The following is a 27,337-nucleotide window of genomic DNA, read 5'->3' on the forward strand; positions in this document are numbered from 1 at the left end:
TTGACTAGTCCCTCACACATTGAAAACCATGAGGGATGTTGTTAGGCACTGAAAAACATCCCTCTTTTATTGCTGATGATGTATTTAAGCCTCCAGCCCACTGGACTACTTCAGCTAAGACTGAGGCTTGTGTGTTCCACCTGATGTTCTCCCAAAGGGAGGTAGGCTCATCTGCAAGACCTGTGATAGGCTTCAAGCAGCCACCAGAGTTTGGGCTGGCTGCTAAACGTGCATGTTTTCAAGGCTAGAGGGAGAATATTCCCTCATCAGGCTCTCATCCCTCCCAGAAAGGGATACCTGACTTTGTTAGCAGTGAAATAATCACTTCTCACATTTAACACCACATTTTGTTGTTATTTTGTGTAGGCTGGGTCTCTGCAATTCTTTGGCAGAGAACACATGCCCTGGGCTCACATCTCCCTTACTGTACAGGTTCCAGAGATGTGCTTTCTGTGCACAGTTCTAAGATGCTGCGGAGAAAATATCGCACTGAAACTGCATAACTACGGTCTATAAATGTCCAGGGCACCACGGTGTTGCCGCTTTGATTCTGGAGGTGTCCCATAATTAAGGAGTCCCGCAGACGGGGCCCTGGACCTGCCCTCCGCGGCCTACTTCTCACATCCCTTAACGCCGCCATCTTGCTCCATCGCGTCGCCATGGAAACTCTAAGCCCCACCATTGCGTCGCCATGGAAACGGGAACCCTCATGGCGTCGCCATGGTAGCTCGAAGGCCCCCTCGCTGCCGGCCGGGGCTGTCCGCAGCGTTCGCCTGACGCGGGCGGTGCGGCGGTGTCGGGGCAGCCTCGGCCCGTGAGCGGAAGGAGGAAGCGCCATGGCCGGCGCTGAGGCCTGGGCCGGTTTCACACAGGAGGAGCTGCGGCGCCTGCAGCGAGGTACGGGTGCGGTTTGTTTGGCCATTTACAGCCTGTGTTTGATCTTCAGACCTTCCTTTCATTCTTTCTCTCCCTCCTCCCTTGGTAGATTTATCTGAGCCCTCGGAGCGGCCACGTCGTCCTCACCCTGCAAATAAGAATCGGAAGCAAGTTCAGCGAGCACAAGCTGTGCAGCAGCAATGGCAGCAGCTGGGCCTGCAGGGCGGAGCAGCCCCGGTGCCTCCTGAGCAGCTGCTGTCTGTGCCAGCACATAAACCTTGTGACCCCCAGCAGCCCGTGCCAACACCGCGTCATAACCCAGCAGATCAAAGGCAGCATGACAGCAGGGATGAGCAGAAGGAGCCAGTGCCAGCAGGGCCGTGTAATGGCAGTGACAGCACCCGGAATGTCACCCCAAAGACGAGCACCAAAGTGGAGAAAAAGAAAGTGGAATTGTTAGTAAGTCGGTACAATTGGGGGGTTGGTTTTAGTCTGTGTGGATTTATTTTGTTCTACAGTAAAATGAAACTGAATATTGAACTTTATCTAATAGGGAGGTTTGAGAGATAATGTTTTCTTCCTCTGCTTTGAGCCTTTGCTTTTCATCTCTAGTCAGTTGGGTTAGAAGTGATTCACTACCAAATTCTGGCATGTAATCCATGCAGAAAAGCACCATGAGTGAATAATTTCCTATAGCAGTGGGACTGTGGATGGAGGAGGTCTGTCTTAATGTTTTGTGAAGATCTAATCTCAGCCGGATCGTGTTGCATAGACATGCCAGCATCCACAACAGAGAGCAGCTGTACCTTTGGAAAGTAGATATATTGTGAATGGGAACTTACATAAATCACAGTGTTACTGTAGATTTATTAATATCTCCTGGTAAGGAGATAAAAATGTCCATTTTAAAGAGTTTTGTATCTTTGACAATTCAAGTTCTCGCTGTTTATCAGCCCATAGTGGGGTGTCTGTCTCTCTCCAAAGCATCAGACTGGTACCTGTGTGAGAGAGAAAGGAAAAAAGGATCTTAGAGGGGACTTCTGTGTGGGCTCAGAAAGTAGTTGAATCATAGCAGAGGAGCTTTTTGCTGTGTAAGGAGCAAATGACATCTAGCTGCCACAGCCACACACAAATCTGCTGAAGTTCTCCAAGTCTGCGCAGGTCAATTTAAATCTTGTCCAACATTTTTATCAGTGTGTGGTTTTAGGAGTAGAATGGTGAGAAATCTGATGAGAGATTCTTGTGCAGAAATGGTTTTTAAAGTAAACAGAGCTGAGTTACTTTGGCATTGTTAAACCAAGCAAGGCCTTGTAACAGAGACTTCTTAGGAGAATGCATGAGGGATGGGAAAGCAAGATGGGAAAGCAACAAAGCAGGTTTTGTTTCCCCTTAATCCCACAAAGTTGTGTTCACACAGGTTGTCCCCTCCCACCAAGAACCTTGCCTTCCATCCTCTGAGATCAGTCATATCTCTCAGTAGTTGTTGTGCCCTAGGAGATGGAAGCCATGTAACTCTTTCCACAGTGATAAAAGGAAATTCTTGTTTTCCTCATTAATCAATTTCATTGTAATTTTTATCAGCTCTTCTTTCTATCAGTTTAATTGTCTGAGTGCTCTGGTATAAAGCAGACAGAGTGTCTGTCTGATAAGAAAAAGCGGCTGCAGTGGCGAATGGAACAGATAACTTATAGCAGCCAGTAAGAAATCTGGAGCTGCTTCTACCAGTGGTGAAGCACGACCTTTAGATGAAAACTCCTACCCAATTCTGTGTTGAATGCTCTTTCTTTCAGCAATCACGGAGCCAACAGCGTGTTTGCATGTGGAGGTTTGTTTTCTGATCAGCATGTTTCATCTGAAGATGTTTATTGGTCTCAGTGACTCCTTGCAGAAACTTTTTTATTGTTCCTTTTTGGAGTTTGCTCCAGGAAACACAGTGTTTAATATCAATGTTGTGTGGAGGACAGGGAGCAAAATTGAACTTGCTATCAATTCTGATCTCTTTGTCAATGAGCAGGCAGGAAAAATCACGGTGGGAGATCCTCCAGCAAGAGCAGCGGCTGATAGAAGAGAAGAATAAACGCAAGAAGGCACTTCTGGCCAAAGCTATTGCTGAGAGGTAAGGGGCTGTCCTGCACTGTAGGCTCAGACTGAGAAAGAGGTTTTCAATCTGCAACCAATTACGTATCGTCTTTTAAGATCTCCTTTCCTCCTCTCTTTGCTATCTACGTTCAGCTCCACAAATTAGCAGCTGTGACATACGGTTCCCTGTGATTACTTACTTGCCACATGTGATTAAGCATCTTGAGTCTGATTTTCTAGTATGTGAAAAGTGTTGAAAGGAGAAAACCATCAAACATTAAGAAGTTTTTTACACTTGGCTGATTAAAATACATAGAAATTCATGTGTTCTCAAAGTTGTTAGCTCTTGTTCATCCCATGACCAGACTTGAAGACAGTGTTGCCCAGCAAGATAGATAAGACTGCAAGTAAGGCAAGGTTTGTGAAGAAGAGCATTGGAGCAGCTGATAGCAGTGAGTCAAGGAAGGTGACGCACAGCTTTCTGGCTCACAGTCCTCTCCCAGGAACATGTCATGTTGTGCCCATTGAAGCTCTTGAGAAGCAAAGATGAATTAATATCAGTACTGTGCAGAAGATTCTCTTTGACGTCCTGAAGATTTAGTTTTCTTTTGCCAGGCAGAGATAAGCAACAAGTAAGTCTGGTCTGAGTCACTGTGGGATGGTGCCACCAGGCTGGCATAAGGAGTGGGAGGAAGACATGGAAGGTGGTAGACAAGAAGCTACATCTGAGATTTAAAGGCCTTCAGGCTCTAAGTAGTACTGAAAGATGTCTGTTTCTGTCCACCTGCATCAGCTGATGAAATGAGAGGTGGTGTCACTTTGCACCCCTGCTTTGGGATGAAGCAGTGGCTGAATAGCACGGTTTTGCTGGTGAGAAAGAATGACAGTGGCAAAGCGACCTGGTGTGAAATCTTGTTGGAAATTGCTTAGTTTGCCTGAGAGTGAAGTCCACTGAAGCTTGCTGCCCTTAGCAGCATTCAGTGTTCAGAACTTGAGAATAAATAGGCTGGGTTGCATATGACTTGGTTGCAGTCCTTTGTATTTGAGGTAAAACTTTCCATTGACTTCATTGGGATTTGGCCAGGACTTTTGGGAATGGTTTTACAAAAGGGAAATCAAGCATAGGTTAGGTGGCTTTTTGGCCACTTCTAGCTGGACTTCTTTGAAAGGGGATATTTGTAGGACTAAATACCCTTCCCCCTCTTACCCCCAAGCCTTTTCCTGTTTTCTTATGCTGAAAGCTACTTATTTGCAGCAACTTCTTCTGTGTTTCCTCAGTGAAGAAACACAATCCATTTTAGGCGCTTCCATTATAGTCATTACATAATTTTGCTGTAGTCCTTTAATAGCAGACATTTTAGATCCCTGTGGATATTAAGATCAGAGGTCTTAAACCATAAAGGAGTAGCCTTCTGAGTAGCTCTTAAAGACAGTAGTTGCTTTGCAAATGTAATGAAGCCCATTATGTCTAGAAAAGAGACCTGTGAAGGAAAAAAACCCATCTTCCTTTTTGCAGATCCAAAAGAACTCAAGCTGAAACAGTGAAGCTAAAAAGGATTCAGAAGGAGTTACAAGCTTTAGATGACATGGTGTCTGCTGACATCGGCATCCTAAGGAACCGCATTGATCAAGCCAGCTTGGACTACTCCTATGCCCGGTAAGTGCAGGGAGAAGGAGAGAACAGCCTTGTCTGAGTGGAGGGAGAAAATGCTGTTTCTACTCACTGAAGCAGTAATGGAGTTAGGTCGTTGTGATAGTGTGTATTTAAAGCTTCTCGGACTGTCTGCTTAGAAACCTTGAGGTAAAAGCATGCTTTTTATTTCCTCATTTTTTCCTTTGGAATCTGGAAGCTGGTGGGTTTTCTGACTGCAGACTGTGCTTTCCAACTTCATGCTGTCATGAGGTGTACTTACTGCTTTAACTGTGCCGTTGTCCTTAAGCCCTGCTTTATTGTTTCAAGGTTGTTTATTTCTTCTTAGGGAAAAGCGGGCTTTTTATACAATCCTGAATTAAAGCCCATTTCAGGGAAACTTGCCTTCTGATGACAGGTCTGGTCCTGCTACAATCTATGGGACCAATTAAGCTTAAAACAGATTTCTGCTGAAGTACTCTTGGAACTGGAATGAAAAATGGAAGGAAAAAGTGAGCTTTTCCCCCCTTCACAATGTGCCTTTAATCACTCCGGTTTTGATGAGTTCCTTAAGTGCAAGAAATTAATTGGAACACCCTATTAGCTGTGGGTAAACCACAACATCAGTAGATAAACATCAGCTTGTTTATGTAGCCGTTTAATAAAATGGAAATGTTTGGTTGTGGTTTTTGGTTCAAGATTCAGTGTGTGAAACCCCTATTTCCACTTAAGGATTCTACTGTATATTGAGCACAGGCTAATAAGTGTGATTGGCCCTCAAGAAAATAGCTGTAGTAGCTGAAAAACAAGGATTTGGGTTGCAGAATTATCATTTGAAATATCAAAGGTTAACTGCAGTTTCAGTAGCTGAGTGCAAATGGGTGCTGAATTTCATATCCTGGAGAGGGAAATATTTCATTGTATTTTTGGCTTAACTCTGCTTTCTGAAACTGCTGAACGCTCTTGCAAATGTCCTTATCCAAATTTTCTAATAATGTGTCTCTTTGAAGTGCTAAATAGCAAAAGAGAAAGCAACAGTCAGCTCTGGCTTTTGGAAGGCAGTTTATGGTGAGGATAACTGAGGGGATGTTGGTTGGGCAAAGGAGATGAAATTCTGGAGCAGTGATTTCAGTGGACTTAGTAAGTCTTTTTGTGAGGGAGCGATTTGGAAGTGTGAGTTAAATAATTGCAGTGCTGTAGTTTTTGTGCAGTGAGCCAAAGCTGATGTACTTCTAAGTGGTGGCTTTGAAAGCAATTTTTTTTCAGTCCTTGGCTTCTATTTTTGGGCTAAAATCCAGTCTTTTTCAGTGGGTCAAGAAGTGCAGTGTAAAGTAATTCTGAACACGTGGTTAATGGCATCTGGCAGTTACCGTGGAATGGAATCTTAATAATTATGATGTGGAGAAGATACGTGATTTTGGCCCAAATGTTTGACTGTGCAGAAGCTTCCAGCATAGTGTTGGCTCTTCCATTTTGGATACCTGGCCCAGGGAAATCTTGACTTTCTTGTCTTGTTCTCATTCCTGATGAGCAAGATTGCATCTCTCTCTCTAATAATTAAGCAGAATTAATATACAGTTTCAGTGAATATAGTTGAAGATGCATCACTGACATGGACACCAGCCATTAGAGAGCTACATATCCGGGATACGTCAACCCCAATAAATATTTGGAATATTTCCTCTTGGCTATATTTGCCATGACAGGAAACACAGATTGGCAGGAGGTATGTGCTGGGGGAATGCTTACAATGAAATTCTACATCTGTTGCCACACAAAAGTTGTGATCGCTATTGATGTCAGATGCTATGTCGATCTGTGGAGCTCAGAATGTGTATCTGGGTGGCCAGAAGAGTTTGCTTCTAGATGGGATCCAAGTGTAATTATGTATAGCACCATGGTAGCATCTGTATCTGTTGTGCTGATGGTTGGAGTAGAAAAACACAAAACTGCTTTACAGTGTTGCAGTTTGATGGATGTTGTTCATTGGAAGTGTGAAAACACTGCAACTACTGATGGTTTCTTTCTCCTGCTAGTGTTGCATCTCTTAAAACAGGCAGTAAAAACGCTTGCTTAACAATTCAATCTTTGTATTTCAGACAAGCAAATTAACTCTTGCAATGCAGCAGCACTGTAGGCTGATGTGTCAAGAGAAGATGGTTTAAAGCATTCATGCTTGGTTGGTTGTTTTCTCCCCCCCCTCCTTTAACTAAGGTAGCAGCATATCATGAAATAGCAGGCATAATGCATTCAGAGCATGTTGCATTTCAAGGATGCTTAAAGCATCTGTCTATGTGTCAGATTGCAAAGTGCTTTGAGAACTAGCCCACAAGTAATGACACTGATTTTGCAGGAAGCGGTACGATAAGGCTGAGTCAGAGTACGTGGCAGCCAAGCTGGACCTCCAACACAAGACAGAGATCAAGGAGCACCTCACAGAGCACCTGTGCACGATCATACAGCAGAATGAGCTCCGCAAGGCCAGGAAGCTGGAGGAGTTAATGCAGCAGCTGGAAGTGGAGGCAGATGAGGAAAATCTGGAACTTGAGATAGAGGTGGAGCGGATGCTGCAGCAGCAGGAGGCAGAAGCAGGGAGACAAGCCAGCCAGTCGCACAGTCGTGCTGGGACAGTTAAAGAAAACTCAGCTCCCACTGTTACAACAAAGGAGAGTGAGCATGCTAACCATGCTGCTGCCTCTCCTGCTCCCTCTGAACAGTTGGTGCTGTCTGAAAACTCTGCGACCAAATCCTTCTCCAATATGGACAACCAGACTCAGGCAGTAAATGTGACTCCAGGAGACTCCCCAGCTCGCTCTGATACATGACTACTACTTTCAGACAAGCCAGCTGGTTATGGATGCAATACTCTGCAGGCTTCTGCGGTGCCAGTAATATGCACTTCATTTTAGAGGAATTTTTACTTATTTTTTTATTTTTTGAGAAAAACCTCTTTTGGAGCTCACCATCTGTCCTTCTCGTTCTATTCTCTTAGGTTCACTAATGCCCAGCTCTTCATGAGGCTTTATACCTTCCACATACGACACTCGGAGGCAAACAGTAGGGTTTTTCCAAAGGCTTTTCTGCATACCATTATCACAGATACCTGTTCCAAACCTTGTGCAAGAGATATGTATCTATAGGAGAAGGCTTTGCCACTTACGCTGCTTCTAAACACATTCTGTCCCCTGACAGATGCTTTGTATCCATAAGGGATAAGTTTTCAACAGTTTTTAATCCAGTGAAACCAAAGTGTATATTTTAATTATCTTCATAGCCTACGCTACTTCCTGTACCTGCTTTAAGGGATATTCATATATTGGGGGAAACTGCAAAGTTAATCGTAGTATTTCCTTTCTATTGCTTCCTGTTTCTTTCAGATCAGCTAAATCATGCAAAGCTCGTTATTGATAATAATAAATATATAATAAATAAGCTCATGAATGAGTTCATGAGCTCACAGCAGCTATGATTTAACAGAAATAATAGGTGCCAATTTAAGACGTGGCTGAATGTATGATGCAAAAATAGAAACAAAGAAAACAGTTATGATTAAAACTGTTCCATTATAAACATTTTCTTCTATCATCGTTGCCTCAGAATGCTCATAATCAGCATGGACCTTGTGATGAATAATTCCCACAGCATATTGGAGTTGAGCCCATTTTCCTGTAATGATCAGCGCATTCTGTTGCCTGAAGAGTGGGTTTGTACCCCACAAGAAGTTGAGCTGTTTCACTCTGTTGCTGTTGAAAGGCTTTAGTAACTCCTCCAGGTGGAGAAAGTCTCAGGAATTAAAACAGAGGATGTATGAAAGCCTCCAGTAGAGACTGATGCAGCTGCAAACCTTGGGGACATTGTGGATATACACTTTGTAACACAGGGAAGCTGCTTTCGTTGTGGCGGTGTTTTCTGTTAATACCTGACCTGAATATGTCAGAGTTTGTGAATGAGTTACAGAATGATGCCATCAAGTGTGTAAATGGGACACCAATTGTCTCAATAGCTTTAATAGTGGAAACAAATATGTCACTACATTTCATTTTTATTCTATTAATAAATCAGTGCATCTTCTTCTTGGTGTGTTTGCCTTCAGTTTTGATATCTGATACTAACTCCCATATCCAAGGCTGTTTTTCCACAGGAGGTGATAAATGACAGAATCAGATACGTCCCTTGGCGAGTTTCCTCTGTGTGAGAGTAAAACCTTGAAGAAGGCTGTTCCTAAGTATAAAAATGCATGGGGCAAAGCCATGGCAGGGGATGACTTGGCATGTCATTTTGTCTTCTAGCTGTGGTCTGAGACAGCAGTGACAAATCTCTGCTGGTGCCTCCCATACACAGGAGACAGGAGGATAAATATTTCTAGAGAAATCTTTCATGGTTATAACTGACTGAAGTTAGAAAAGTCCATACCAACCTTTTTGATGCACATTAAGCACTGCTGTGTTGCTGATAGACTTCTTTCCCTGATGTTTTGCTGAACAAAAGTTGGCCTAGCAACCAAATATTTGATTGCATTTTGAAATACAAAAACAAAATGGTGACGGGCTTCCTTTGCCCTGTCTGCAATTGCAGAGCAGCTTGTCGCAGCCTGATTGTGGTTTTCAAAGCTGGTTACTGGTAAGTGCAATAATAATTTAATCGTACTGTTCTTGTTTCCATCCTCTGCAGCTGTCCCTATTTGCTCCTCAAGAAAATCCTGAGTCTTACTGGGTAAGTCTGTTCCTCGTTACGGTTATATTCAGCTCATTGAGGGACATAAAGAAGAGCATCTGATGGAAGATTGGAATTGTGATGGTGTTTACAAGGTACAAATACATACACTTTGGCTTTGGAACTTGAGGGTCTATGGTAGACTGACATGTTGAAATGGACCTACTGATTACACCTTGTTGTTATTACTAACGTGGTTATTATTGCCTGAATCCCTCAAACCAAAAGAGGTGGAAAACTGGAAATCTGAAGATCTTTTTGACAGCTCCTCTGGAATATGAGTGTTCTAAAATGGAGCAAGCTTATAGAAAGGCTTATAAGGTGGAAAATCCTCATGCACCACGCTGATAGTGCTGGTGCTGTTTCTGCCTCTTGGGAAAAGCGTTCGAATCAGCAGTTTCTGCTCTCTCACTGGTCTCTCATCGAAGTTCTGGCCAGTTCTCTCTGTATTTCTGAGCTTGCAAAATGAACCAACTGGCTGCACGCCATATGAAACAGCCACGTGAAACAACAATAGGCAGCTCAATGTTTCGTTGCTCTCTGTAGGCAGGAAGCCGAAGGGTTAAATTGTTTGATCTGAGTTATGAAGCCTTTCTCTGACGTGTGATATAAACCACTACCGTGGTGTCAGTTCCACTTTGGAAATTTGCAAATGTTTTGATGGGTGCCAGTGTGCCGGTTTAACATTCCCCTTATGCCGGAGCCAAGCAGTCCAGTCATAATTGTAACAACATGTGTGCTGGTCAGAAATGCCAGGAGATGATTTTGGTGCAGCAGAGGAGTTGGTTTTTTTCTCGATTATTACTATTTTTTTCTTTCCTTGAAGGAAACAGAACAGTTGGAATTGAGGCTCTTCAAACAAAAGCCTTTTCTACCTTCGTAGCGGTCAACAGGTTTTATCTCACATTTGGCTCTGCTATTGTTGGAAAGCACCAAAGGCAGGTGCGCTGCCCACCCAGCACGTTGCATCTCTTCAGCAAAGAGAACTGCAAAATTCAGCTGAAGCCAAGAGCAGGTAGGCAGGTTTTTGAGTGAGGGCCCCTTGCTTGTACAGGTAGAAGTCTGGATATGAAACGTGCTGGGGTTGAGCACTGTGGAAATGGAGTGATATCTAACAGCAGCACTGCAGGGCTCAGCGCTGGGGATTTGGTTTCTCCTCTGGCAGTGCAGCCATTTCTGTGTTGGGCTACAGCATTTCTGCTATGGGAAGAAGCGGAAAACACCAACGTATGCCACTGTGAGAGTGTTAAAAGAGTACAATATAATTGCCCATGTTGCAGTTTGGCCAGGATGTTGGGATTACTGCTCCTTCCTCTGTCAAGAAATGTTTAAATGAGCACAGATGGTCATGGCTCAGACAAAACTGCATTAACTCCAGCAGTCTAGGGTTCCCATGGATGTCTAGTGTGTGGTGTAAAACACTTGGACGGTCCCCAGTTTGATTGTATATCCAGCCAGCTAAGTTGAGCTCTTGAGAGGCTTCATCTTAGGGTAGCTGCCCAGTAGAGATTTAAGTTCTCAGTCAGCCATGTTTCTCCCTGATACCTTCTGCAACATTCTGAAGTCTTTGGTTTGAGCCCGTATCCCACCTAAAGAGGATGGGACACCTAAATAGACTAGGATAGACTAGCAAGAGTAGTTGGGGTCCTGCATTTCCTACAAGCAGTATCAGCGACATGCTAGATGGGACTGCTGATAGGAAAGTCATCCTATTCAGGAGAAGTTGTAGATCCAGTGATGGGACAGAGCGCTTCCAAATTGCTCTCCAGGCTGGGACCCACTGTTTTGCATTTTTTGCTTAGGACTGTAGGATCTACATGAGTTTCCATTCTCTGTAAAGGTTCAAACTTGAATGAAAACCCCCACAATATGGATTGTCCCAGCCTGAGGTCTGTTACTTTATCAGCCTCGCCTTGTGTGGGATCTGTGAGTGGCTCTTGGTCTTAATTTAGTACATGAGTGCAATGCTGTGTAGACACGGAGGCTTGGGGTAATACTAGCTGAGACATCTCTGTGCTCTGCTCCAATGCGTGCCACTGCTGTGTGTAAAGGTTCCTACGATGGCTGAGAACTAGAAAAACTTTTTATGCAGGCCTGATTCAGCCCAGAGATTTTATGTTTGACACTTTGGTGTTGTGTCACGGTCCCTTTCCTAATGCTGTGCATACAGACAGGTGTGGGTACAAGGGACAAAGGGTTTTGGCAGTGGCAATGCAGGCAGAGTGTAGAGATGTGGGCTGGTATAATGGAAACCACATGCTTGTTAAGTGCCCTATTTAGGCTTGTCTGCATGGTCCTATTAAAGCGAGTGTTGTTGGCTCCTTTGATGGGGCACGAGACTGGTTTCCTTCATCATTTACCCTGATTTATGTCCCAGCAGCAAACCTGTACCTCAGTGGGGAAAGACCAAGTAAGGAGAGAGGTTAGCCCAGCCTCACCCCCTCGGCATGACAGAACATCAGATCCTTCAAATCCTTGCCTTTGGCAGCCTGTTAGTTGCAGGGTTTAAATCATGCCTTTTAAGATGCAGGTAGAGACAGTAAAAAGCTTGGGCCTTTCTGAATTAGGGCCTGGATTGTGTAGTTAGAGTCATTTTCTCAATTAGCCAGGCATAAATCAATATAACGAGGCGCTCGGGAGCATTGGGCAGTTTTAATACCTTGTCTCTCCTGCCTCTGTCCTTACTGCTCCCACCTGGTTATTTGGCTGATCTGCTGGTGATTTTATTTTTCCACGCTGCCAGAGCTAAGCAGTGAGTTTTAGTGTCTGTGCTGGTTCTCACACCTGGCGCGTGTGTGAGAAGTGATAACTGGGAGAAATGGGTCTTAGACAGTAAGATCTATGTGGCATCATCCTTCAGGGAGTGGGGGCAGCGTCTTGTTGAGTAGGAAATGATGGTTGGTGGCACAAGCACAAAAAATATGACAGCTGTGTCCAACACCATGTTTGTGCTCTCCAAGCCATAACTCCCTTTCAAGGCCTACACCATGGAAGAGCTGTGCTGCTTTCCAGAGATTGTTGGATATGAAAAATTCAGTGTGAAAGCTGCAGTGCTAGGGATACCTCCTCAGTCTCTTGCATCTTTCAGAGTGGGAGAGAGGATGTACAAAGATAGCTGAATAAAGGAGCAGGATGCTGTTCACCCAGCCCAAGCATGGCCTGAAGCAATGGCTTTCCCTGAGTGGTGGAGCTGAAAAACACCCAAACCAACCTTGATTGCTTTGTGTAATAGAGGTGAAACTGAGGTCTGACTTTCCCCAGGCAGGAATCCTTGCTCTGTGCTGAAGCAGTGCTGGTGATGGGCTTGAACAAGTGATCATCTGATGCAGTCCTCTCGTGTTATCAGTGCTGAATCTGACCCTTCTAATATCTCTTTAGCATTTCTTTTGTCAGTGAGAGCAGCAATGGGTCTTGGCTCTGATTCGTGAATGTTTTGGAGAGTGTAGGCAGTGTATAACAGCAGCTTGCTGTTGGTGTGATTCCTTCTCCAAGGGATGGAGCAGGTATCCTGCAGGTGCTACCTGAGCAAGGCATGCTGTCTTGCCTCTTTATTGTTTTATCATGCAGAAGTGTAACCCCTAGGCTATCCATCCCCAGGAGGTGGTGAGCCATCAGCCCAGCAAGGGGTGCCCTGCTAGTAATGTTTGGCTGCATCTGGTATGACTGAAGAGTCACAGTCTGGCTGATCTGGCTGTCCCCCAGACTGTCAGCGTGGGCAACAAGCCCCATAAGCTCTCTGCAGACCCACGCTGTGAGCCTGCGCTCAGTGTTCTCACTGTGTTTGCAACATGAGCTAGTGTGAAACAGTCGTGTCTTTGCAGGCTCGAGTGACTTCTGCAGTACAGACAGATCTTTTCTCCCAAGGATGGGTTAATAGAATTCAGGCATCATGGTTTGGGGAGTTCTGTAGCTGCTGAAGTGTTGGCTCTTATTGCTGAATGTGCATATTCTGTGCTGGTGGTGTCCTAGAGGTTGTATCTCTGTCTTCACTATCACATGAGCTGCAGCTGGTCCCGCATCTTGGTGGTTAGTTTCACGGCAGAGAAGATAATACTGTTTGGCGTAAGGATGTGCTCATAAAGAACTTGGTCCATTCCAACATTTTTCTAGCATGCTTCTCTGATCCTCCAAGAAGAACATCTTGCAGCTGTTTAAAAAGTCAGGCCTGGTTCTCTGCAGGATTTTCTTCTTGCATCCAGATCTTCTTTCTTTCTTTTTTTTTTTTTTTTTTTTTTAACGTCTGCTAAAATACCACTTGTTTTCTTTTCTGCTCTCCTCAAGTCAAAATATTTAGCCATGTACTTTTCTCTGTGACATCCTATTGCATCCCCCCCTAACTACTGTGGCGTGTCCATCAACCTCTCTGATGCTAAACAGGTCTGCAGGAAGCCCAGCACTGCCAAGCAGGCAGGCTCTCACTCCTGGCCTTGCTCAGCAATCTGGTATTCTCAGTGACACAGACCCTCTGTGAGTCTTTTGGGGGTGATGCTCTTCCTTTCAGAACCCAAGAAGCTATAGGAGGATTGTTTCTTTGACCTGGAATTTGCAGGATGTCATGCTTGGACGCTTATGATGCTTCAGGCCTTGGCATCCACAAAGCTAAATCTACTTTTTGTACAGGGGAATCATGTTTTGCTTTTCAGGTACCTCATCTGTCTCCTCTGTCCATATTGCTCACAACGCTGGAATTTTTCATTACTCAAACCTTTCCAAGCCACCAGGTTTTCTCCTTCAACCTCCTTTGCTTTCTCTTTCCAGCAGCTCCTGAGAAGCTTTCTGGACCCATCTGCCTGGCAGGCCAGGCATCTAACCAGGGCTCAGAGCTGAGCAGAAGGCTGGGTGAGCTTGTGATGCTATTGCAAGTGCTTTGATTCACAAAATTAATACTCAATAGAATTAAACTCAGAGGCAGATTCAGCAGCCCAGATTCCTGTTCTTCCCACTTGTAGGCTTTCAGGCTACCCACGTTTCACTGTTACACCCTTGCTCTCAGTAATCTTTCCTCTCGCTTCCACGTCTGTGATTCCTAAGAAAGCTGTTTTGAGTTGGTTACCTCCAGAGAGGTGACAGATCACAATCCATCTGGGCAACCCTGGAGAGAGCCAAGGGGAGACTTCCTGATGGGGGTGAGGCCTGGAGAAGGCATTTGGGATGGCTGCCATCCACAAACACATCAAAGGTGCAAATGGCTTTTATCAAGAGGCAATAAAACTTTAATCCAAAGCCCACTTTAATATATTTGCCACATATTTAAAAGGGAACTGATTTCACAAAATGCTTTTGTGAGTTTTATAAATTCTCTGGTCCTGTGTCTTACAAGCGTCTACTCTGGAAACCTGAGTCTTTTGTTTGGGGATCCCAGATGTTCAGGACTGGTGACTAAGGAGAGAATGAGAACTAAAACCATTTCAAAACCTCTTTGAAACCTGGGCACAAGCAGTGTTGGTTTTTGGGTTTGTTGTTGTTTTTAGCTCTGGGCCTCTGTTATCTTTGCTGTTTGTTTGGCTTTAGCAGATAACATCTTCTCAGACAGAGAGCGAGACATCCTTCATTCAGCTGTCAGAAGTCCCCCAGTTCCAGCTCTAAGGCTACAAGGCACTGGCTTTTTGACCTGCTGGGATGCTTGCCTCTATAGGCCAGTCCTGTTTTACTGGAGGAAATCTCTTGCTGTCCCCACTAAAGGTAGAAATTCCCTTGCAAGATGAGAGGAATTGTAGGCTTTCTTCTTTCCCCCCCCACCCCTTTCTCTTCTTCAGTGGAGAGTATAAAGATCACTGCTTTCATTTGGAAAGGGCAAGTGACTTTCCCATGCTGTAATACCCAGCAAGTGTTGAGAGAATGTGGTTACATAAAACCATATTTTTAATACAACCGACAGACTGTCTTGAGAGCTAAGTGTTTTTTGACAGTTTTTATGCACCTGTTAATTCAAAGCTCTTAACATGTGCCAGTTAAAAAGAGCTAGGCACTAAAACATCCAGCCTGTGGACTGCAGGGGCTCAGCTGCACACCAGAGCACCAGGAATCTGAGCAAGGTAGAAACTTTGCTTCTCTTACAGGACAGGCTGGTATACAACTAATTCAACTCGGACCTTTTGTTTCCCACTCCTGCTTGGCCTTGAAGATTCCTACTTCTCCTTCAGACCTGAAGAACAGCTGATGTTTCTTTGGGTTTCTTCACTTTCCCACCTATTGCAGTTACCAGAACTAGACAGCTAAGAAGATAGAAGAGAGGCACTGACAATAGCTCCCCAGGCTCCTCTGTGTGAGACCAAGAGCAGGGGTTCATCTGCTGCTCAGAGCTGTTGGCTGGGACTCTTCTGTTAGATAGTTCTGTGAAATGGTGCTGAGCATCAACGTTGTTTCGTGCATCTCTGCCAGGAGGCATAAATCCCTTTCCTTACAAATTAGGTTTGAACATACAGATTGGTTACTCGAAAGTGGAAAAATTCATCAGGGGGAACTTCTTGGAATTTCATTAGTGTCTGTGAAGGGTGCATGTGAGCTTCAACCAGCATGAAGTTTGTTTGGGCTTCTTTTAAGCAGGAAATACTGGGTGGGGGCTTGACAGCCAAGCATCTGAGAGGGCGATAGATGGGGTTAGGATTCCCACATCATTAACACTCATTCCATGTCTTGCAAAATTACCTGACAGGACAAATATGATCCAGATCAGGTGTGTGCACACTGTTGCTTTGTGTTGAATTAGTTAGGACACGCTATATAGTATTTATATTGGCTTCATCTTGTACATTGACTGCAGGAAGACATATGATATTCCATCTGGCATAAATTCTGTTAGACTGAAGTTACCTCCTAACAAGTCAGAGGATAAATTTGATGAGGAAAGGGATATATACGGCATCAGTGTTTGCTGCATGAATTCACAGCAGTTCCTGTCCTCGGTGCCATCAAATAAAACTTGCTGTCTTGTGTAGTTACTATGCGTGACACGGGGATGCTTCCATGAAGAAATGTGAATGCTGATTGTATTGGTGTAATGGTGATTTCTTAGATTGCTCCTTCAGTAATTGCTCTATGTGTACTTAACTGATAGACTGTTTTCTCAGGGTACACATTCAATGCCAAGCAAGACTGAGGTACCAAGCAGGGTGACCTCCTATTGTGGAACCACAAAGTCAGGAAAAGATCTCTAGATGTCCTCTAGCTGATAATCAAGTGCACTTCCATTCTTCCTGTCAGACAATTGTCCAGTAGTTCATGCACGCTGTGGTGATGGAAGACGTGACTTTGAGCATTTTACCTCAATGTCTAACTTGAATCTGCATCACTGCAGTTTAAACCCGAGTCTTCTTGCCCCATTAACTGAGTTTGAGAAGAACAGTTATTTCTCTTCTCCAAAGCACAACCATTTCTCCATGTAGCATTTGCACAGCATGCTCTACAGTGAGGCAGAAAGCAAAGCATGCATGGTGGGAAGCATCCAAAACCCCTTCAGTTCTGCACTAATTGAGCCATCTGTGACTCATCTTCATGCTTGTGCGTCAACTCATGCAGATAACTTCAGAGCAAGTAGAGCTCTGAATCACTGCACACACGCATGGGAGACAGCAGCAGGTTCCCTCATTGTTGTGCTCATGAGGGCACAGAGCTGCAATGCACCAAACATTCATAAGAAAAGTATGCTGGTTGTTCAGTGCTGTGTTCAAACTATGAAGTATGCTTGATTTGCAACTGCAAAAAAATGAGAAGACTCATCATCCCTGCAGAGAGCCCAGATACTTTTGAAAACAAGTTTTCTCCCTTTCCATCTGATTTGAATTTGAGAGCCGCTCCATGTCCCAAAGCTGTGATTTTATCACCTCTTTGCCAGCCAGAGTACATGATGACAGATTTCTCCATCAAACTGAAGGGTAACTTTTCTGAAAGATCTCCTGGTTTTCACCCATCTGAGATGCTCTGACGTTTGCTTAGCAGCCACTTGTCCTTTACTGCAGAGGTGCCTTGCTCAAAGTGCAGAACAGCTCTCTAGAGTCACAAGACAGCCTCCAGATCAAGCTTGGAGGTTCTTTTGAGAGCTTCTCAAAAAGCCTTTTCCTGTGGGGGTGATCTTACAGCCAGAAAGCACTTGGCAGAAAGGTAATGTGAATGTGACCTTAAACATCAGAAAGCGGCAAAGTACTTGAATGCCAAATGCACTTCTCCCAGCTGCTGCTGACAACTTCATTCCCAGGGCAGATGCTGTAGCTGATCTCTTGGACAGTTTTTCCTTCCCACAGCCACATGCAATGATGACAACAGCAATGTGCGGTGATTCCCTCTGCCCAAGAGTATGTTCTGTTGCAGATTTCATTCTCCTCACTCCAGCTCTCTCTGAGTCAAAGCTGGAAAGCACGTTGAGGATATGGCTTGGTCTTGGGCTGGAATTTCTCACCATCAGCTTTTGAAGAACAGTTAACTCAGATCTGGAATGGGCTTCTGCACAATAGCAATTGCCCACCTCAGAAGGAAACTGAATAGCCAGACCTGCAGGAAGGGCTGTACTCATCTGCTCCTTAAGGTTTCTGGCCAGTCATGTGCTGGGGTGAGTGATTGCAACCCTGGTGGACAAAAGATGCTTTGTACCATGGTCATGTTCAGATACCTGGGGACAAAGGAAAGAGGCAGTTCACTTTGTTTTGGACCAACACAGAATTTAAAAAAATAAAAAATAATAATAAAAAAAATAAAAAGAAAAAAAGAAAAGAAAAAGAAAGAAAGAAAAGGAAAAAAAAGAAAGAAAAAGAAGAAAAACAGAAATATTGAGTCAACCTAGGACATGGTGTCTAATCTGAAATGCAATGTTCCATTTTACAGTTTCCTTTTTTTTCTGGAGTCAGGTTTTTCAATGAAACCTCCAAAAGGCTCATTTCAGAAACACCTACATGAAGTCAACCTCTTTCTTTTGAAAACACTTTGAAATGAAATGTTTTGAAGTTTAAAAAAGAGCCTCCTGTGTTAGGGTTGTTGGTTTTGTTTGTTTTTTTGGCAAAAGGTGCTTGTCCAGTTCAACCCAACTTTGGGAATGGTTTATGTCCCTCCAAATTGAAGTTCTGGTCTAAGTTACTGCACAAATTCACCCACTGTGTCAGTGAATCTGCCGAGGGCAGAACAGAGCCTGTGACTGAGCCCGGAGCTGTTCCACCTCCTTGGAACTAGGGAGGAGAACCCGGGCCGTCCTCATAAAGGAAGCAATTCAGCTCTGGGTAATCAAAACCCAAGCCCTGCTTCCTTTCCAAGGGGATACGGAGTCCCCTTGCTGTGCATAGCCAAAATTCCCATTATCTCCATCAGGAGTTAATGCACACCCTGACACCAAATGAAAAAAAATACAAGAGCAAGGGTTGAAATGGTCCCATTCCCTTTGTCCCCTTTTACCGATCCGCTTCCAAGAACAAAAAGGAGCAAAAAGGCGTGAGGTTTCTTTTCAGGCGCTCCCTAATGATGGCCGCGATGATCCAACCAAACCACCGCGAGCAGCCAGCGGAGCGCTCTGCTCTGGAAGGGCAGAGGAGGATCTGCCAATGCAGCAGCTCTGCAGACGTGTGAGGCTGCTAAGCTCCTAATCCCACGTCTTATTTTTATGAATTTTCACACTAGTTGGGATATAACGAACGTTGAGCCCAAAGACGTTAATTACCCGGGTCCTTTTTTTTTCTTCTTTCATTATTTTTTTGGAGAGGCATTTCGATGGAGTGTAACGTTTTAAATTACAAGGTGTGAAATAAACCCTACAAAACTTACAGCTTTAGTGGAGGAACTCCAAAATCAAATAAAAATGCAAAACCGCCGATGAAGTCCAATTTACTGTAAAATGCTCTGGATCATGGTGTTCCAGTAACTTTTTTTTTCCCCCTACATACTTTGGTTAAAATAATTTATATCCGCTGCAGTGTTTATGTACCTTAAGCTTTATTTATTAAAGGATATGTATATTTCAAGGCCAGTTTTAATGAGACATGCTGAAATCTGTAAGGTACAGTGCGACTTTTGTTCTAATCAGCACTAAATCTCTTCTCTTTACTTCTTCTGTGTTGAAAACATTCACGTTAGGAGGAAAGAGCCGTGTGCATGTGCATGCGTATATATTTCAGATGCGTATGAATATATATGTAAAGTAGCAAGCAAGATTTATTTATTGTTCTCTATCATCGGGGCAAATGCATCGGTCATTCTGAGCCCTAGTAATCACAAATGGATTTTTTCCCCTAAAGCAGTACAATTGCTTTCTTCATTTTTAGGCAAGTTATTCATCTGCTGGAGGTTGTGCTTGAGGTTGTCTAGAAAATGATTGTGGGTTCATATCAGCTTCAAGGAAAGGAAGAAGAAATCCAAGTGTTTGAGATTTCATATTGAAACAGCACCCGTAAACTAAAGCTAAATTAATGACAATTATATATAATTAACAAATATATATATATAATTAATAAAAAATACTCTGAAAATTTAAAAGCTCCTTAAAATTGTGAATTAAGTGGTGCCTTAGGGATGGGATGTTCCTTGGAGGAGCTGCTTTGAAACTGTCTTCCTGGGTTTTCATTCTTGCAAGGCAATAGAAATTATTTCCACTCAGGTAGATGATTTTGAACACTGTGATTGTTGCAGCCATTTCGAAACAGTGTTAGGAGAAAGTTCTAAAAATTTTGTTAGGTTTTAGGAATTTACTTGATCCCAAGCCCTGTTTTCAACATGCTGTAGAAAGCCTGGCTTTCCTTGACTCCTCAGGATAAGATAAAGGGTATTTAAGTGCTCAACCTTTACTGATATTATTGGGATACAGAGAGGAAATTGGTTGTGCTGATGCCCCTTTTAGTGCCTAGACTGCTTTTGAAAATGGTACATAGGTTCCTAAATCCCTGTTAGCACAGATGTTATGGGAAGTGACTCACTTTCCTTACAAAGATGGTTTTGATGAAAGATCCACTGCAGCCATTTTTTTTGTTTCTATTTGATGAAAGAAGAAAATAGAAAATCCATTAAAGGTGCCCACTGCAAAGAGGGCAAAGTAAAATTTCAACTCTTTTTGGAGAAGGGAAAAATGGAAAATGCTGGGGACAGAGAGGGACGCTTGCCTCTGTTTCGTGGAAAATGTTTGCTGTAGATGTTGATATCTTTCTCGAAAGTGAACCCCAGCAATGGCCAAACAAGGAATGTAAAGGGGAAGTGCTCGAAGTCAGGGAGCAAAGTAATAAAGCACAGGTTTGTTCTGTAACAAATTCCAGCACTTGTGCGACTTTTTAGACATATGGGAGTCCATTTAGGAGGCAAATTGGTTGCAGCCGCCAATTCAGAACCTATTGGAATCAGTGGAAATATTCCCATTGTCTTCTGTCCTAGAGAAATGCTGTTTCTGTCCTTCCTTCCATCCCTAGCCCATGCTCTCTCTGTGAGCCATATGGAATTCATCTCCCTCCAAGACAGGTAAGGGAAGAGGCTTCGGCTGCTTAACGGCATGATGTAGCTATGTGGACAGGAACAGTTGATTTCTGCTTGATTGGCCACAAATCAGGTAACCAGCACATTGGGTTGGAGCTGCTGGCTTTGCAGGAGCTATCTCCTCTTCCTATGGCAGGGCTGAGTGTGGCTTTAATCACTTCAGCACACTAATTGTGTCGCTCAAAAAGAGCTCGGAAAAATGAGGGTCTGTGTTTCGACAATCATCGGATTTCTTTATTGAGCAAGGAAAGAGAGGGATACTCACAAGCACTCTTATTTCTCATAGAAGATTCATTGCCCATCCTTATGATGAAGACAGAAGTGCAGCCATCAGGCTGAGGACAGAGGGCTCCAGCTCAGTTTCCTAGAAAGGCTTGGGTTGGAAGGGACCTCAAGGATCATTAAGCCCCCTGTTCTCTTCCTTCCCTCTCCTTCATGTTTGCCTTGCCCCTCCGATGCTCTGAGTCCCTTGAGATGTGACCCCCTGTCTCCTCCTCCAGTTGGTGGTGGCAGCCCCAGGGCCACCATCACCTCCAGCAGAAGAACAAGAGCCGACAGGAAAACCTCCCCTGACAGTGCTGTGCTATCAGTGGCTCTGTCCCCTTCTCTGCTGAGCAGCAAGTTTCAAGGCAATCTTCTCCGAGCGTTCTGGACAATGAATGTGTTTCTTGCCATGTAATTAAATTATCCACTTTAGAAAGAAAAAGATGTGGTTTTGTTCCTATTACAAAAACAAACAAACAAGGACTGATATTTATTACAGGCCGATGCTACTCAACAAGTGTTTTCTGGAGCTCTAATAAATTGCTGAAGAAAGTTTACAGCTGAGCCCTAAAGATGGTTTAGTTTTCCAAGTGGCTGGGGCGTATTTATTTCCCATTTTGTTAACCCACAGCATGGAGAACAGCTCAACGTGCTCTTGCCCGGGTTCAGACGGTGTCAAACTCACGCTCTTCACCCCGAAACAGTTAATGGCTTTTTAATTAAAACCATGCCAATTATTCATTTTCAAGTTTTGCATTTATTTTTCCCCTCCATTGCACCATCTGCTCTCTGCTTTTTCTTCTGCTTCATTAGAATGGCTTCCAAGAAAATATTAATAATAATAATAATTAAAAAGCAACCAAAAGACCTCAGCCACGCACCCAGAAAGCAAAGGTTCAAGGGCATGTGTGAGAAGTGAAGGGCAGGGCAGGTTGGCAGTGATCCTTCTTGGTGGCATCTGGAGAGTAGTGGGCACAAGGAAGAGGCGCAGGAAACCCTGAGGACATCCATTTTAAGGCTCTCAGGGCTGCAGAAGGAGAGATCAGCCCCCATCAGGGAACCCATGTATAGCAATGTTGGAGTTCCCACTGCATTTTGGTCACGTTGCCCAAGCAGTAAGAAATTCAACAGCTCAGCAATCAGGTCTAGGAAACCTCATCTTCTAAGAGATTGAGAGCAGCCTTCATTTTAAACACGTCATCTGTGCATGAAGATGAGTGTGGACAGATGTCCCCAGGGAACTTAAGTGCAAGTTGTTGTTGAGCACATGCTTAAATATTTGGCTGGATTACCGAGCTGGTATTGAAGCGTTTGCTTTTGGAGAGAGATCCTCAAACACGAGAAAGCTGACTGTTTTCAGCTCATTACTGGATGCCAGTGACATCATTCGTTTGCAAGATGAGAAAAAGTGTTTAAACGAGATTAAAAAAAAAATAATAAAAAATTAAACAAGATGCAATTTTAATGACCACTTACAAAGGAGATTTATGGGCATGCATAAAGCTGCTTTCCACAGGAGAGGGACTAAGCTTTTAACAGTTACCTTCCTTTGCATTTTCCCCCCCTCTTGCAATGTAATACCCACAAATATTTGTGAGTTGTGACTGTGCTCCGAAGGGTTAGTCCTCTTCCAGGAGGGAGAAAAGCAAAAAAGAGTGGTGCCAATTTGTCTGCCCAGACTCTGATTGTGGGAGGGTTTTTTTTTTTTTTCCTGCAGGGGAGAGAAGCTGATGGGACTCTTTCTCTCTGCGGGGTTAGGGATATCTGATATCCAGCCCGAGTGCAGCGCTGCAGACTGAACTTTCATCTCCAGCAGCAAGGGACTTACCAAAAAGAAAGAAGAGTTTGTGGATAAAGGTCTTTGCTAAATTTGTGGGAGATCTCAGAGTTTCTGCTGGGGAAATGAGGGCTGTTCGAGTGTCTGATTGTAAAGAGCACAGACTTTTATAATGTGCACTGAGAGGGGGAGAGAGAGAGAGGCGATGGTTTGGAAGAGCGGAGGTGGTTTCAATACATCTATTTATTTATTTGAGTGCCCTGGGCTCTGCCCTCAGCCCGGCTGGGCCAGGTATCCAGTGACCCTTGGTGCTGATTAAAGTTCCCGGGTGACCTCTGAGTGCTTTTGTTACCCTGCCTGGTAATAAAACCCCGCTTAAACGCCTGGCTTATCCAAACCCGTGGCTCCTTCTGCAGGGAGCTCCACAGACAGCTCCACTCAGCCCCTGGGAACGCTCAGCTTAGCCTGGGTTAGCAAGCCCTGTTTAACTGGCCAGGAGGAGACCCTGGTGGCCATCTCAGTGTTCCCAAATAGCCATGTGGGTTGGGTGGATGACCTGAAGGTACCACCGCCTGCTTGTGCTGCTGTAGTGTTCTGTGTTGTTCTCATTGCTTGCAACCATAAGAAGAGCAAAGGCACGGCGTGAAGAGCTGCCTCCAGCTCAGATCCACAGTCCTTGCAGGCTGGAAATGAGGATGTTCCCTCTCCCCCAGCCTCACTTCCACTTTGTGGAAAGCTTGCAGAAGAAAAATAGGAAATAAGTTCTCTCCATTGCCAGCTGGTAGATTTGCTTGTCATCTCTGATGAAAGTGAGGTGGCAGCAGCTGAAGCTCAATCTGCCTTTTAATCTGAAAACTGAGTGTTGTACAAAGAAACAAATGAGCAAATCTCCACTTTGCCTGCCTCCTCATCCTCCTCTGCTTTCTAAATGATGAGGCAAGGCCAGAGTCTTGTCCCAGCCTGGCTATGGGAGGTTTGGGCAGGGCAGATTTTACAAAGCAAAGAGCCCTGCCCATGGAAACAACAGCCCAGGTGCTTAAATCGTGTACAGTGCCAATGTTGCGATCCCTAAGCAAGTTCCCAAAGCCTGATGGTTATCACCACTGTGCACCAGTAACAAGCCACCTCAGTCTGGCTGGAGATGTGATAGTCCTTCCAGGAATGATTGTGTCTGATGTGAACTCAGCCCTTGATTCAAAATATTATGCAGAGGAATAATAAATCTTGGTTTTAAATTGCTGCCCCACTTAAGCTTTGATTAGACTCTGATGGTCTGTTCACCCTGGAGCTGCTGGTATTAATCTGCATGCTAAACCCTAATTATAAACTGCTCGTGGCATTTCCAGATGATATCAAGATGTTTGGGATTAAAAGAAACCGTGATGTTGACTTTACAGCTTAAAATGACCGTCGACTACCTGGTCCCCACAGATCTAATAACACAGGTCTGTGTGGGGAGGAGAGGGAGAAAAGAGGGAGATTTGGCCCAAGTGTGTAGCAGGAGTCTTGTGGGGGAGAGGGCTGCCTGCAGGCTGGCAATGTGTGCACACACTCGTGTAAGTCGATACACCTACACATACACATCCTTGTGCAGGTGCCCTTTGTTTCCAGCTCAGCCTTGTTCTCATCCATCCCTAAACAGTGCTACAAAGAGGGTTTCATAGCTGCAGAGTTGTGCTTTGGCTCCTTGGCACTGGGGTATTGGCAGAAGAGAACTCAAGCAGTGGTGATATTGCTGGGAATGGGATGGGATAGGATGGGGTGGGGTGGCATGGGATGCAATGGGTTGGGATGCAATGGGTTGGGATGGCATGGCACGGCATGGCATTTTGGTCTGGGTATGCTCCAGCTGCTCGTCTGCTCTGGGTATTTTTTGTGGGGTGCAAGACCTGTTGGAAGGTTGTCAGACAGGTTTTTAGGCAGGGTTCTGGGTGGTGAGCATGGGACCCAATTGGGGTTATGAGAACCCAGTTGGGGTTATGAGAACTGCTGTATCCTGTCACCTCTCTTTGGGTCTGCTGCCAAGGATAAACTGCCTGTGCACCAATTTCCCCACCTGACAATGAGATGAGATGTGCTGAGATCTCTGGAACACAGCAGATTGAAGTGTGTCTGTGCTTATTTATCCAGAACAAATGCATGAGTTGACCATTGGACACTCAGAAAGGATGAAACTGAAGTATCTGAGTTGGGTAGCAAATACCTGATCCTCTTCTCCTGGAGAGGGACAAGGAGGTGATTTCCTTGAGAATTCACATAAGGTGACAAGCTTTGAATCAAGTAAAAAGAAATGGCTGATGAGGGGATGTTTCACACTTATCCTGTGGAGATTATCCTACTCCTGTTGTAATAGCAGTGTGAGATCTGCAGTAGTTCACCCAGGAGCTCAGAACATGTCTTCCATCCATTCCCTGTCCTCATCTCTCTGATTGTTTGTCTTTTGCTTGTGGTCTTCTGGGGCTGCTTTGGTCCATCACAGGATGAGTCTGGTAAGGAAATACTTCCTGCATGTCTGATCTTATCCGGGTTATGATCCCTGCCAGGCTCTGAACATAGAGATAAAACAGCTGGACAAAGTAGCCTCAGGTGGGTTCTTTGAAAGCCTGGTCTCATAGGCCACAAAATGATGGGCATCAAACCCTCTAGGTGCTTGCAGCACCCTACCATCTCCTAGTGGGATTTCTTCCCATACATGAAAGCTCCTGGAGTAGGATGCACTAATCCTGGCTTTGAGCTGCTGCTACGTCTATGTTGCTCTTCTGTGGAGGCTGTGCTTATGGGGAGCATCATGACTCATCTCAGGGTATCAGCTCAGAGCTGAGCCCCTCGTGGACTTGCAGGAGAAGCTCTGTCTTTGCAGTAGATGCATACGTGTTCATGTGGATATGAGGAACAATCTCTTCTCAGAAGGAGCAGTAGCAGGGGCTGCCAAGGGAGGTGGTGGAGGGACATGGTCAGTGGGGATGGGCTGGGGTTGGACTTGAGGATCTTAGTGATCTTTTCCAACATCAAAGGTTGTATGATATGGAGACCCACAGTACCCACATGCTAAGTCATGGCCTGAAGCAGTGGCTGAGCACCTGGTGGGAAGGCAGGGCCATCCCAGGGGAGCTTAGGTGTATGCAGTGTACCTCAGTGACTGGAAGGGGTAGAGCCGGGATCCACCCCTTCCCTGACCTCACTTAAGGGTTGGCAGTGGAGGTGAGGGCATCGCTTGTTGGATATCCCTGTGTATCCTAGGCCTTCTAAGAGTAAGCAGCTCTTCTCCTTCGTTTCTGTATCTGTGGCTGCTGCATTTGGGCTCCTACTTGTTTGCTGTAATCAAAGACTTTGCCACTCTGCTATTATCATCCCACTGCAGCATTACACCAGTGCAAAGGGGATGGATGTTCAGGCTCCCCAGCACAGCTGTCAGGTCAGCTGTAAAACTGATTAGAAGGAGAATGAGAAGAAAGAGGGTAAAAACTGTTTGAGAAGTGGTCCCTAACATTAATACCCACCCCAAAATGGGACACGCTGATATGCAGTGAGGCACTGCTGCTTGCACAAAGATGCATGTGCAGTATTTGGGGTGTAAGTATGCCCACATGTGTGCATACAGCTTTGCCCCACTGTCTGCCCTGGGTAGCTTTACTCTGCCCTAAGCTGAGCACAGCAGAGCCCTGCCACACACTTTTGGGTCTTTGAGACTGCAAAGGGTAAACTGGGACTGGAGTGGGGGCCTGAAAGCAAACTAATGATGAAACTGTCTCCTCCATGCCTGTGCCTTAATTAAATGCATGGAGAGGCTCGGGGAAGCACATCTGTTTTCAATCTGGAGCTCTTTGATGGCATCAAATGTTCTTTCCCCAGATCAGGGGGGATGGAAATTCTGGGCTGGCTGTGGCAGCGCTGAGCCCAGGCTGCAGCCATTGGGATGTGGGGGTCTTGGGGGCCTGGTAGGAGTGTGCCAGCACCCGCACCCCTCTCTGCACCCACCAGGCTGCCTTCAGGCCCACTGAAAAGGCTGAGCACCGCCTGTCCTGCTTGTCTGCATCGCCAGGACCTGCTGGGACCTTGGCTCACTGGCTGCAGAGCCCTGAGGGGTCCTTCTCTTATCTTTCAGTCTCCTTTGCTCTTTTGGTTTTTTGTTCTGGCTGTTGTTGGGTTTTTTGCTTCAATTTCCCATTTTTTTTTCCCCTCCCTTTCCTACTTCTTGCCTTTCTTGTTTCTTAGTTCTGTTGTGCTTTTTCTTCCTCTCTACTTTATCCCCTTCTCTTTCCCATTTCTATCACATTTTTTCATCCTTATTTCTCATTTTGACCCTTTTTTTTGTTTTGCTCCCAGTAGGGCCGTACCCACCCTTTTCCCACTGACCATACCCCCACCCTCACACCCCTCTAAAGGGGCCTGAGAGCCGCTTCTCCTCAACCCGGGGGTGGGGGGCTGACCGGTGCCCACCGTATCCGCCTCTCATCCCGGCCGGGGGTGGGGGGCCCCGCTCCGGTGCCACGTCCCGGCAGGGCCGCCCTCCCCGGGTACCCGGCAGGGCCGCCCCCGCCGTTTGAAGTGCGGCCCGGAGG

At 45.0% G+C, this 27,337-nt stretch overlaps 1 protein-coding gene across 4 annotated transcripts; it reads left to right on the top strand.

Annotated features, from left to right (window-relative positions):
- The first annotated feature begins 765 nt into the window (after positions 1-765).
- Positions 766-8,658, top strand: GORAB (golgin, RAB6 interacting). 4 transcript variants are annotated; one of them, XM_015869796.1, is made up of 5 exons: positions 766-897; positions 986-1,335; positions 2,886-2,992; positions 4,472-4,612; positions 6,939-8,658. In XM_015869796.1, the coding sequence occupies exons 1-5, from the start codon at positions 837-839 to the stop codon at positions 7,408-7,410; spliced, it is 1,131 nt and encodes a 376-aa protein (XP_015725282.1). In that variant the 5' UTR covers positions 766-836; the 3' UTR covers positions 7,411-8,658. The 4 variants fall into 4 exon arrangements, with proteins under 4 accessions (XP_015725282.1, XP_015725283.1, XP_032302150.1 ...); XM_015869797.1 differs by having other exon boundaries at positions 986-1,331; positions 2,891-2,992; XM_032446260.1 differs by having other exon boundaries at positions 825-897; positions 2,891-2,992.
- The last annotated feature ends 18,679 nt before the right edge of the window (positions 8,659-27,337 follow it).

This window comes from Coturnix japonica, chromosome 8 (genome assembly GCF_001577835.2).
Source record: "Coturnix japonica isolate 7356 chromosome 8, Coturnix japonica 2.1, whole genome shotgun sequence".
NCBI classification, from domain to species: domain Eukaryota; kingdom Metazoa; phylum Chordata; class Aves; order Galliformes; family Phasianidae; genus Coturnix; species Coturnix japonica.